Source organism: Eucyclogobius newberryi, unplaced genomic scaffold (assembly GCF_026437365.1).
Source record: "Eucyclogobius newberryi isolate DKJ021-1_F unplaced genomic scaffold, fEucNew1.0.hap1 SCAF_21, whole genome shotgun sequence".
NCBI classification, from domain to species: Eukaryota; Metazoa; Chordata; class Actinopteri; order Gobiiformes; family Gobiidae; genus Eucyclogobius; species Eucyclogobius newberryi.
Window position 1 is genome coordinate 21,317,147 of NW_027315846.1, and position 13,713 is coordinate 21,330,859.

General features: G+C 40.2%; 2 protein-coding genes across 3 annotated transcripts; both read right to left on the reverse strand.

The window, feature by feature from the left end:
* Positions 1-341: 341 nt before the first annotated feature.
* On the reverse strand, positions 342-5,319 carry nipal3 (NIPA like domain containing 3). The gene is made up of 11 exons (XM_072457663.1): positions 5,103-5,319; positions 4,877-4,945; positions 3,879-4,050; positions 3,711-3,770; positions 3,478-3,623; positions 2,418-2,514; positions 2,194-2,329; positions 2,022-2,110; positions 1,351-1,414; positions 1,190-1,284; positions 342-995 (listed from the first exon to the last, which is right to left on the reverse strand). The coding sequence occupies exons 1-11, from the start codon at positions 5,136-5,138 to the stop codon at positions 829-831; spliced, it is 1,131 nt and encodes a 376-aa protein (XP_072313764.1). The 5' UTR covers positions 5,139-5,319; the 3' UTR covers positions 342-828.
* A 2,035-nt stretch (positions 5,320-7,354) lies between these two features.
* Positions 7,355-12,672, reverse strand: vsx2 (visual system homeobox 2). Of its 2 annotated transcripts, none has more exons than XM_072457662.1 (5): positions 11,912-12,672; positions 11,672-11,756; positions 11,238-11,361; positions 8,599-8,779; positions 7,355-8,091 (listed from the first exon to the last, which is right to left on the reverse strand). In XM_072457662.1, exons 1-5 carry the CDS (start codon positions 12,309-12,311, stop codon positions 7,733-7,735), a joined length of 1,149 nt encoding a protein of 382 aa, XP_072313763.1. In that variant the 5' UTR covers positions 12,312-12,672; the 3' UTR covers positions 7,355-7,732. The 2 variants fall into 2 exon arrangements, with proteins under 2 accessions (XP_072313763.1, XP_072313762.1); XM_072457661.1 differs by having other exon boundaries at positions 7,355-8,154.
* Positions 12,673-13,713: the final 1,041 nt, after the last annotated feature.

The window sequence follows — 13,713 nt, forward strand, 5'->3', positions numbered from 1 at the left end:
GCGGCGGCCCTTACCTCACTGTTCACGCTCAGACGCGGGTGAAACAAATCCCAGTAGTAAACAATCAGTCTGTGTTCTTCATCTAATCCACCTCTGGCTCGGTGTTTTCCCTTGATAAACGAGACTGAGAGTTGTTTATTATTGGATTTTCTTGGCTTTAGATGTTAGACCAATCCAACGCCAGCACAACCCGCTTCAGCCAATCAGAGAGGAGCTGTTCTCCTGACAAACCATGTAATGAATATGCCTTTTTTTTCTTTTTCAATAATATATAAAAAATATATTCTTTCAAGTTTGTATTAAACGTGCTTCTTAAAACAGAGCCATAGATATCAATAACCTTTTAATACTTAATAACACAATGTATTTATTTACACCAGTCACCTTCAAATATACAATCAAACAAAATTTATACAACCGTGCCACAGGCACTGAATGCATAGTAGTGGGTTGAAAACAAATTAAGAAAGGCACTCATTTAAGTCTGCATTAACATTTTGGTTGAGAAGTAGAACAATCATATTGGAGAAATTACCTGATAATGAAGATAAAGAAGTTAAAGCACTTATTCAGGTTATGAGCCACATAGGTGATATGTGAAAGTGAGATGTAATGGAAAGATAAGGGAAGGGGGAATGGTTGTATGATTTAATTTCATACATTGGCAGTCAGTTGAAAATAAGGCATATTGTGTGCAGTATAGCAAGGCACAGTTATCATTTCAAAATGACAAATGTAAAACGTATTACAATCTCATGAGTTTCTTTTTACATTATTTAAAACATGTATAAATAAGAACACCATAGGTAGTGTTTAAAATAGCTAGGCTTAATCAGTTTTAAGGTCCTGTGTTATGGGAGAGGCCTGTGCAGGAGCCGGAGCCGGAGCCGGAGCCGGGGGCGGGGCCGGAGTGACGCTGTCGTTCACCAGCGTACCATAAGAGAAAGAGCCATCAGGCGGAACCACAGAACGTCTGCAATGAAGGGTTGGGACGCCTGAGGACAACACAAGGATAATCATAACTTCAATATGAATTTAACATAATATAAAAAAATACTAACATAATATCAGTGACTGTTTATGATAAATATATAGTAAATAAAATGTAACTTAATACAAATATGTAATAGCAGCGACTCCCCAGGACTCAAGGGTACACAACATGATACAAAAGGCAGAATATACAAACCTGTAGCCATGTCCATGGTCGCGTAGGGCTCAAAACCCTTGGTTCTTTTCCTGTTCCTTGTGATGAGAAACGCTCCCAGGAAACAAACAGCAATTCTACAACAGACAACAATAAGATTTCAATAGAAGGCATTCCTTTGGAGGGAGGAGGTCATTACTCACCCTAACAAAAACATGCTGATATGTAGAATGTCTTCATGATTGAATTCCTGATAAAATACTGCGCCTGATAGAAAGAAAGAAAAATCACATAATTTCAAGACACAAAATTATGTATTATTCCTCAAATGATCGGAGGTGGGCATTTGAATTTTAATCAACATTGAAAACACAAAGCCAAAGGTGTATAGGTATAGAGTTAAAGGTGGAATGGACGATTTTTTTCAGCGAATTTTTTATCATATTTCCTCGCGGCGTGGATAAATCATTTGTCCTGCCACGTATCAATCATAAAACGCACCTATCGCTCACCTGCAGCCGCGTGCAGTTCGTCCCCACGTTTCCGCGTGCCTAAGCGCATGGATCTATCATAATATAGTTCCCTCAGTGTACGGGGCAAAATGAAGACGGAGAAAAACAGTTCGAGCTGACGCAGAAGTGGACAGAAATCTACGGGAGACGAGAGATGCGATGCGCTCCGTTGCGCTAATAAACAAACGCACGTGTGTGTTGTATCAGTCCGCACGGGGGAGTGCGCATGCGCACTTCCGCCTGCGTTTTCAAATCGCCGAAAAATCGTCCATTGCGCCTTTAAGCATAAGTATCTGTGAATGAATTAACAGAAATAGAAACGCATAACATTCATAACACTCGAACAAAACACAAAAGCTCACCGGCTACAATGGCAAAGGAAGTGGAGATGATGTAATTGACACTAGCGATCAGAGAGGAGTCATGAAGAGCACAAGCTTGAGACAGAAACCTATGCATACAAATGACAAAAACAATGCTATTCACATGTTCTCCACATTTCGCCGCTTTATCAGAATAACTCCACAGACGCACCTGGCTTGGAAGACCGCTGAAGCGACCATACACACAAACATGACGTAGAAAATAGGGTATAAGAGCTGCAGAGAGCCTTCAATTGTCAGAACCAACAGGGATGACACTGCCTTCACAGTGATCACCGTCACGGAGCCTGCAGAGCAAACACAACAGTAATGCATTCACCTTGGTTAAGTTAATATTTGCCATGTGGGAAACTAAATTAATCAGTCAACGCTTACCCAACAAAGCAACAAGAAGTAATATGATAACGAGGTAGTTATAACGCCGTCTTTTGTAGAAGTAGAGGAGCAGGCAGAATGTGATAATCTCAAGGAACTGTGCAACAAAATGCAAAATAGGCAAATATTTCAGAGAGTAAAACTTCACACTTAACGGTCAAACATCTTTAAGATTGCTGCTCATGATTTGTATCAAAAGAATAACAAATAACATGTGTAATACTGGCTGATGTACTTTTTTTTGCTAAATGGTGATCTTGAGATTCAATGCTCGTCTTATGCTCAAACAGACTTTTCCTCTGAGTGACAGCTGCAGTGGACCACTCAAAGCGAAGTGTGAACTGAGTCTCAAGTATAGGAGAACACTTCAAGTCAATTAAAAATACATGTAAATGAAATCGTGATCAAATCCAAATTGTTATTAGGGAGGATGGCGAGTATGAAACAGAAAGACCGCGATGACGGGGCGAAGACACAGAGGCAAAAGCCAACGGCACACAGAGTTACAGTTCAAAACACCAGCATTACTGGTCTCATTCAACATAAAGATTTACAAACACGTTTCTTATTTTAAGTGATGTGACAGAAACGCAAATTAATTCATAGCTACTGTAACTGTTTACAAACAGTCTGGTGACAAATTAATTTGTCCTTTATATATATTCTTTATACACAGAACAGAACAGTTTGGACTGAAGTGAAATGTTGCCGTTTTGGGGACAAACGTTTGTGAAATTAAGAATAAAATGTGTTATTTTAAGCAGAAACTCCTTTATTTGTTATTAGTATGAACTGTAACGTTTATCTAAAAAATATTTAATATGCTTTTAAATGGTTAAAGGAATGTACAAAAAATGTAACAATTGCTCGAAGAAAAGAATCGATAGATTACTCTATTACTAAAATAATCAACAGCTGCAACCCTAATCTAGAGTCTAAAAATGTTTACTATTTTGCGTGATGCACAAACTTATTCAAGTGTATGCATTGTACCAGTTGAATTTATAGTTTAGAATGACTAAATTCCATTAAATCAAGATATGCATGTGGCATTTCTTACCAGATATAAAAGAACAGGCCAAGATACAGTGTGCTTCACCACATTCATTGCGTCAAGTTTTTCACGGGGGTTTGGTCCGAAAGATACAAAAAGGAATGTTCCCCCAATGGTTAGCAGGCAGCCAAGAAACGACAAGCCATAGCGTTCTGAAAACAAGATTTAAAGATAATGATACATGTACATATTTACACAGGGTTTATACTGCTTCGTAAACATGCAGTGCAAAAACTTACTTGCAAATTCTTTAGCCTTCAACTTTTCTCGCAGGAAAATAAAACCCAGAATTGAGCTCGCTGATAATGAAAAAGACAAAAAGAAGGATGTGGTACAATTTCCAAAAAAAGCCAAGTATAAAACAAAGCAATGGAAGACATTATTTTGTAAAACTATCGGTGCCTTACTGAGCAGAGACACGGCATTGAGCGGGGCCACGAGAGACAGTGGGGCAAAGGCATAGGACGTGAAGTTGGCCGACTCTCCGACACAAGTGAGGGCAAAACCACACCACCAGGTTTTAGTGCGGTAGAAAGCTCGAGCATCATTAGTGCCCGCCAAGGTCACATGGCCCAGTTTCTGTACGAGGACACAAAACACACTGTTAAACTGTTTTGTACACTGGCTGTATTTACTCATGTTGTCGATGTATACAAACCAACCAGCAGCACAAATCACAAAGTAAAGAAGTGTACGTTATTGACTTTATGTATTATAAATGTTTATTCAAATCCCTTGTAACTTCTTTTTTTTTTTTTTTATGTGCCATTCTGTGCACTTAAGGACAGCGCACTAACTAGGGCTGTCACTAACCATTATTTTAGAAGTCAACTATTCAGCAATTATTTTTGTCGATTAGACCGCTCAAACGATTGTTTCTATTGTACAGTAAGATTTTAAATGCATTATTAACCAAAAATATGTTAAATTATTGTGAATGAAGGCTTTTATGTGGAGAATAGTTACACATTAAGTGCAATATTGATGAAAAAAAATGTTTTTTCTTTTTGACATTCTTATTAATTAATGCCACTGTCTTTGTAATAAAAGTGTTTTAGCAATTGACAACATTAATTCATTCATTTTTCTACCGTTTGGGGGTGACTGGAGCCTATCCCAGTGACATTGGGCCTTTGGCAATTAACAATTAATCATCAAAATATTATTAGATCCTTTGAATGGGCAAAAGGTCCTCAAAATATCACCAATAAACAAGAAGTGGACACCCACGAATTGGAAGCCCACAATTTAACTTCACATCCCTCTTTGGATCAGCTTTCTTTCATCTGCTCTTCCTTTTTTACAGTTTTTAAATGATGTCCTCTTGTCCTCTGTGTGTGGGTTCCCATACAACAAGTAAACTGCAAAAATGAACTTCTTGTTTTTAGAAAATAAACCTACCAACCTGGATTGTTAAAGAGATGCTGACCAACAAGTTTCCAAAGATTGCCAGCAAAGTACCGATGAGATTATCCTTAAAAAAAAAGGAGACATATCTGATTTTAGGCCTGGACATGAAGTTACAAGTTATAATTGTTAGTGCCAGAAGATCACAACAACACAACAACACAGCATAAGCAAATAGACGTTACAGATCAGGAAACAGAAGCAGTAAGTTTAGTTAGTCTCACCGTGTACGACTGTCCAAACGCTGTGCTCAAACCCATCCCTTTGCTTTTCACGTACAGATTTCACGCAGAGGCTACTCATTTAAAACCATTTACGTTTCCTAACCTCAACGACAGAATCTTTGAAGCGTTTCCCTCATTGTAATATTTGTTGATGATCTTGCCCACTGCACCTGTCTTCTACTTCCTGGATCCTTGCGTGTTGACGTTATCTTCTTCTTCTACTGTATCGCGCGCGCAGTCACGTCCAGCGTTTACCGCCACCTGCTGAACAGTCCTGGTACTGCTTGGATTAGTCGATTGTTCTTTAGACTAATCAATTAGTTGTCTGGCACACTAAAGTCACGTGATAAAAAGCTTTTTACTGAATTTGCTAGATTAAGCTGTGATGTGAGCCCTGGCGGAGAACATTTATAGACTAAAGAGTGTTTTAAACAAATACACTTAAATGTACAGATATTCCGTGTCATTTTCTGGCAATTGCGGCTCAGTTAAAACTTCTTTTCTCAGCTCATGACATGTTTTGGAACCTTATTTGATAATAAATTAGTTGACGACTATTTAAAGAATTGGTATAGAAAAAACTAAATTATTGTGATTATTATGATTATTGATTATGATTATTATTACAGAATAACCTAAATTCAACTTTATCATAAGTGCACCATCCCTCCTTAAATCTCATAGAGCCGTGGTTTTCAAATATTTCACACCAGGTACCACTTAAGAAAACAAATTTTGGCTTTTCACCAGGTCTATAATGGGTCTAAAACAGGACTGTTTTCAGGTTTAATGTAATATTAGAGTACCTCATTGCTAGAAAACCAAGAAACTTTGAAAAGGGGGACCTAAAAGTGGATGAAACTGACTCAAAATTGAACATGTAAATGCTAAAAGATTTTAAAAGGTAGTCTATAAAAATACATTTGAGGAGTTTCAAAACTACATCTGTTGTGAATACAGTATTACGTTTATCCAGCAGAGGGCAGCCACACACCTTACTTTGCTCACCACATCTTTGCTCCTGCAGAGACTGAACCTGCTGTCCCAATATGATCAGGCTGCTCTTCATCTTTACAATAAATCCTATTGCCACCCGAGGAAACAGAAAGTTGACATTGCATTAGTCTGAAATGTGGGTTTTAATCTCCTGATCTCACTCTGGATGAGACGATGTGGGGCTGGTCTGCAGTGCTGTTGAATTACCTCCTCATAGCAAATGTAAACAGCTGGATCTTCAACAAATCTGATCTTTAAACTGGCCTTTTCCTCTCTCACAGGATTACATGCTTTAGAAAAGACTAATCCCCACTGTACTGTCTGTATGTCTTGGCCTTAATAACTGCAAAGAGGGTGCATTCAGCAACAAAATATGCCATACACTTACTAAAATGATGATTGCATTTCAAGATAGGGGTATTTTCTGCATATATGTCTACAGTCTAACTCATTTTAAAATAATTACAGTCAAATAAAAATGTATGTTGAATGAAATTATGAAAATTATGAATAAAAAAATAAATCAGAATTAAGTTTAAAAAGCAAAAGAGTAATCAAATACTGAATGCTTGAATGTTGAGTTTATATTAATTCAAAAATAAGATAATTAATACAATAAATGAGGCATACAGTTTAGGCAATACTCAAGTACAAGTACAATGTATTGTGCTAAATGTACTGAAGGTTACTGTTGTACTGAGCTGCGGATCTTATGTTGGAGCCAAAGAACACTGTATCTGAGGTGATTTGAAGTATGTAGCCAGACGAAACACATCTAACTTCCTGAAAAGCTCTGAATAAATGAAACCATTGACTTATTGATGGACAGATTTGCCGCATCGTCACTCACTTTGAGGACTGTAATTGGAGGATGGTTAAGGCCCAAAACTGACCACGCAAGATGATTTCAAATGCAATTACAGGACATTTTGTTCAGATGTAGAATTGAATGTGTACTCAGATTCTAAATTAGAATTTTGTTTTATTTGTGAAAAAGGAATCTTTCGTTGAAATGCTGGGCATGTTTTATATGCCAATAAAAAGAATAATTGATTTCAACAAAAAAAAAAACATGTGTCAAGCTCAAATAGTTTCAATTTGATCCTGCAGTTCCATCCTTTACTTTGGCTCATTTCGCCATCCCAAACTCACTGATCTTACAATTGCAATCAAGGGCTGAAAATATAATATTTTCTTATAAACTATGAATATAACAATATACATAGGTAAAAAATGAGACAAAGAAGCTGGATTTTAAAAAAAAAAAACATTACTTCTATTTTCTTTAATATTGAATTGTACATGATAAATAGAAACACAACCATTTTCAAGATTACAAGAAATCACTGTTAAAATTATGCATTTGTTGGATATTTGGAGTATATACATAAGTATGAATGACTTTCTTTACTCTCAAAGGAGTTGGAGCTGTCGGTTGGATGGCGCACACTTGTGATGTCACCATGTAAACGAGATCAAATGAAACGTCCCATCCAGATGACATGACTGTGATGTTAATATTCAAATGGTCACTGGTTTGTCCGTATATGCCACAGTGAAATCTTTTTTACAGGCTTTAGTGCTTTGACCCGTCCAGTCAGTTCAACAGCAGGACAGAAGTGCTCGTCTCATGGTCAGACGTCTGTTGGACTCGTGGGCTCCTCCTCCGGACTGTCCGCACCATCACCAGGTTGTTCTTCATCTGAGTGTCTTTCACTTTTGCTTTGAGAAACTGTCCCCAGCACTTTGGCACTGTGCTCCTGGGCCTTGGCCCTCAGAGCGGCGATGCTGTTCTCTCTCAGTTCCTCTTTAGACATAATGGACTTGCTCTCCGCCCTCTTGTCCTCGTGCTCGGGGTCTCCGTCCCGCTGTGGTCCTGGCGGCTGCTGCGGCTGCTGCGGCTGCTGCGGCTGCTGCTGGGGGAGATGTGGGGGGGAGTTGCACTGTCCCGTGCCCTGGGGAACGCCGCCCTCCATAGACTTTTTGTGCATCCCTGCAAAAAGTTGCGGGTATTCAGATTTAGAACAGCGCCTGCTGATTGGTAAGCCATCTTGGACTGGAAACAGTAAGCAAAAAATATAATAGTGGTTTAGAATGGTGTTTGGATGGACAATTGTAATACAATGTCATGGGAGAGGAGTCTGACAGGCTTTAGAGGACACATTAAGTGCTGGTGGTAAAGTCACTCTTAATGTTTAAGCGTTAACATGCTCTTGACTAATACTGCAATACTGATTTTGGAGAAATTATTAAATTATTTGTTTGCACCTTCTGGAGAAACATGGATGCAAGATTTAATATTTGTTTGTAAATCATAATTCAAGGTCCTCACTGGTTAGTTTTCAAATGTAGGCTGCACTGTGTGTTTGGCAAAGCCTTGCCCAAATTCAAGTATATTTTCTCAGAGGTGGATTTATATAATGTTCTATTAAGTATGTTTCAGTACATTCTGTATTATTTTCAGAATTTCCATTTCACTTGTAGGAACAGACTGTCTCACCGAGCAGCCAGGGCGCACAGGACTCCATGATGCCATCTTTTGCAGACTTGAGGATGGACTCGGGCAGAGGGATGGAGTGTCTGACCATGGCCCCGTACAGGCCGTACTCTGCCATGACAGTGCTGCGGCCCCAGCACTTCTCTCTCTTCCTCCACTTGGCCCTGCGGTTCTGGAACCACACCTGCAGCACAGCAAAACAGCATACGAGAGTTTTACTTTTAAATAAATGTTTTGTTATGTGTAATGAACTCAGGCTCATGCTGCCCAGTGGTTGAGTGGTTGAGGCACAGCACACGCAGGCTCCATGTGAAGCTGACCGTGAGTTCTATTCTCAACTCCAACAATTTACTGCATGTCCTCCCTTCCCTCTCATCCCAATAAAGCCTGTGGGCCAAAAAATCTTAAAAACCTTCCAAGAACTCTCAAAGAACTAAGGAGTACATTATTATCATTTCTATATTTTATTTAGGCCTACTGTGTGTTATTATGACTGTTACAATATCAGTCTAACACCTGATATATTGTTTAAGGTCTGGTCAGTTTAATTGTGGCCAGGACTCCCCTGGAAAACATATTTTAAATCTCTATACAGGTCAATACATACATTAAAAATGAATATTTAATTTGTTTTGCGAAATCCATTCTGTTTAATGATTCTTTGCTGCCCACTGTTTTGAAAATGGTTAGCCTAATTAATATTTATTTAAAGAATATTTCATTTTAAGACGTTGCTATAGGCTAAATAATACAATTTTTGGGCCAACTCATTATTGATTGCAAGTAAGTTATGATAACAAGAGAGCACTTTTGATTCTTCTCTTCATTGATTTCCCTTAAGCACTGAGGCTGCAGGTGTGAGGGATGTGTGCTGCTGTCAGCGCGCATCTGCACCACACTGGACTCATTTAGATGTCCTAACTCACCAGGACCCTTGGCACCACCTGTCCCCCTGTCGCCCTGTCCCTCTGTCCATCTGTCCACATGTCCACCTGTCTCCCTGTCCCATCTTCCCGCCTGCCCAGTCCGTCTAACCTGGCTGTATGGCACAGCAGAGCACATTTGCAGACCCGTGTCCCTCTAGTCTGTGACGCTGAGGAGGAGGGGCCTCAGTGTCTCATGTTCAATTGAAACCGATCCAAGCATTTATAGGCCTCTTTTGCAGGTAATTCAGATGATAACCCCCTTCTCCATAGGATACACTTTTGATGAGAAATTGCTTCTCTGGCCCTCAAAAGGCGCTGCAGTGGAAGCTGCAGGAGGAGCGACCCTGGGGCACGCTGAGGCTGATTGAAAAATAAGTTAATTTCAGGTCCAATCGATGGCGGCCAGGCGGGCAAATATCACGGGAAATTAAACTAGCTGGACTCTCGGGAGCAGCGCTATTGACCCGTACTAATAAATTCAATGTAGTTATTTCATTTGAACTCCCTGCGCCTCTCCAGCAGCAGCCACGGCGTCTGATTTAACTAATTACACTCAATGAGAAAATTGGGTGTTCATTTTATTTGGAAGAGGTTCGTTATTTTATTTGCCACTATTATTTATTCGGGGCTGTGGTGTCGTGCGTAATGAGAAGAAGATTAAAAGGCGCGCGGCAGATGGATGGCCCAGGTCACGCGGCAATCTCCTTCCGCCCCGAGAGCTTGATTAGGTCGTTAGCGGCTGCTTTCCCCGACAACAAATTGTTTCACATCCGCCTGAGAGTGATGGGACATGATGCGGTGTCCCGGCTCTCTCCGCGCGGGAGAGGAGGCGCCGCGGGTCGATTTACGAGCAGCTACGACGTCCCTCTTTTCACACTACAAGGATGCACCGCGTCCACGCCACGGGCTCGAGCCAATTTCACCCACGTTACTGACGCGCGGAGAGAGGGCCGTGCGCAAACTGCACCAAACATTTACTGTCATCAGTCCAAACGTGACAAAGAGACGCGGACGTCGTGCGCACGCTTGACACCAGAGCGGAGACATGGCATGGCAACTTTCCCCTGAAATAATTGTTTAAAAAAAAATAACATCAATAGTGTGTTCGTAAGCTGTTTTAAAGTAGGTTAATAGCTAATTACAGAAAATATAATTACCAGGTGTAAACAACGAAATTCTACACTTCTGTGAATTTAACTGTACATTTAAGTGTAAAATTCTGTACATACTCGTCTATTTTTATCTTATTACTAAATTTAAATAGTTTTTCTTTAATGCATGCCTTATTTGATATATTTTGCCTCATTTTTGTTCATCGTTGTATGTTGCACCGAATCACCAAAGCAAGTTTCTAGGCTGAGAATTTTGTTCACTGAAAATGGCAATAAACCTTTTTCTGATTCTGATTCTTATTATGTGTTATTAGGCCTAATTAAATAGTAAAAAATAGTTAATTAAATAGTAAAATTAAAAAGAAAAAAAGTAAAAAGTATAATCTCTTAGATGTACAACACTATCTAACAGAGTAGTTATTATTTAATATTAAGTGTTTTTTTGGCAGAAGTCATTGACGAATGTGCATAAAGCTAATTAACTTAAATTGAATGCGAGTTTTACGACACCCAACTTCTATGCATAAAGAAAAAAAAATAAAGGGTAGGTGAAAATAAATATCCTCTTAAAAATGTTTAATAATACACATGTATAGCCTTTTACCTGTATCCTGTCTTCAGGCAGCTCCGTCTTCATGGCCAGCATCTCCCGTGCGTAAACATCTGGGTAGTGCGCTTCGTTAAAGGCCTTTTCCAGTTCCTCCAGCTGGTACGACGTAAATATCGTCCTGTAGCATTTGATACAGTCAATTAAAACAGGCTAATTATCAAGGGTAATTACAAATTGTTTGTGGGAAAGGATTTTGCTCAAGAGCATCAAGGAGAAGCTTAAGTCGACATTAAAAATCCCCAAATAACACGACGCGGCTTCAGTCCTCTCACAAATAGTTATCTATTGGCTATTAAAAAGACAATTGTGCTGTGGCCAGAAAAAAGCAAAAGCAAAATGGAATGTGTTATTCTAGGCTAATTGGCTCCAGGAGAAATGACAGTGAAGTGTTGCCTTGTGTTTTGGGTGAAGGAAGAGGCCAAACTCACCGGTGTCGCCTCTTCTTGCGCTTTTTGCTCTGGTTCATCGAGGACTTTGAGACTCTGCGCTCATTTGAAGACAGATCCTCCGAGTCTAGAGTTTAAGAAGAATTATGGTCAAATCGCAATGGTCTTATATAAAGCATAAAGTCTTATATAAAGCAGGTGACGTGTTTAATGAAATTTCCCCATGTGGGACAATAAAGGATTATCTTATCTTATCTTATCTTAAAAGAAAGAGTGGTAAACCTGAGCTGGCAGAGTGGTGCTGCTCCAGCGGGCCCAGAGTCCTGTGCCGCGGCTGCAGGTGAACGTCCCGTGCCTCCGACAGCACCGTCTCTAAAAACGCGGGCTGGCTGTAAAACGAGGGGAGAGCTCCTGGGCCGAGCAGTCCCATTCCCACGCCCATCGCGGGACCGAGCACCGACCTGGCGGCGATCAGGTGCGCCCCGGGCGGCAGCGTGCGCAGGGGGCTTCGGGGGGGCACGGACGGCTCCTTGTTGAGCCCCAGGATCTCTTGGATGCCGAAGCCCGTGCATCTTGTGGGAGGGTTAACGCCGCTGCTCTTCGGTGGCTGGCTCGCGCCCACAACGGTCTTGTCCGGAATGTTTAAAGTTTGTGAGAGCACGGAGGCTGCTTTCCCCGTCATGTCGAGTCCGGAGCGTCAAAGGCCTGTTTGTTATAATGTGCTTTTACAGGCTGGTCCCCAGTGCATGATCCTCCGCCTAACACGAGAGCCCTTTAGAAAAGGCTCCTTTTATCCAACAGGTCCATCCCAACAAGAGGCAGGTCGCGCAGCCAATCAGCAGCGAGCATCCAGGATTCCCGTGGATCACGGATGGAGGAGGCTATTATAGTGCGCCTTGTGGCTACACAGGGAATCAGAACCTGTCCCAGCACAATCTGACTGGATTCAGAACGTGGATTTACAGCGCACTGCAGCTTTAGAAGGCTCTGACACTGCACATGAAGAGAAGGAGCGGCGACGCAGAACGGACGGTTATCAGCTGCTTTTTATTCACTGAGAACAGGCAACACTTCACACGGATCATCCGCACCATTTACGCATTTACACAAAACTCACACAGGCCAAGCAAGCCCAAAGGACAAGGCACGTGTTTGGTTTCAGCTCGAAGTGGAAGCCTGTTTGTTTTAGGCCTTTCCAGACACAAATGCCTCACTATAAAACACGGATCTGTGTGACCACACGTGGCACAACACGCGCCGAGACGCACTCACACACGAGGACATAATTGATCTCCAGATGCTCCGAGAAACTCATCACACGCGTATCAAAGGCCCTCCCAAAACGACAGCTGGACCACAAGCCACTGCGCGCGCCTAATCCCACCAGCACCAACCATCACCAGCCAAGATTAAACATGTGCAAATGATGCGAAAAGCAACAACAACAATCATTCTAATACTACTACTACTACTACTACTACTACTACTACTACTACTACTACTACTACTAATAATAATAATAATAATAATACTAATACTACTACTACTACTACTACTACTACTACTACTACTACTACTACTAATACTAATACTAATACTACTACTACTACTACTACTAATAATAATAATACTAATACTAATAATAATACTAATACTACTACTACTACTACTACTACTACTACTACTACTACTACTACTACTACTAATAATAATAATAATAATAATAATACTAATACTAATACTACTACTACTACTACTACTACTACTAATAATAATAATAATACTACTAATAATAATAATAATAATAATGATGATAATAAGCAGGCTAAAATGGATTGGATGATAAAGACAGGGGACACTAAATCTTCAGGACTTTACAGCAGGCCTAAATCAGAAGCTAAAAACGGAATGGACTTGAGACAGCCACTGATATTTGACATCAAATTGTGGGAAATGAGCTTTTGATTGAAGAGAAAAATATTGCTGGAGCAATTAGTGAGCGGTCAGTAGAAAGTAATTAGGACCTATTTAGTGGAATAGTATTAATGAAGAAATGAGTGTTATTATGATATGCTAATGACACA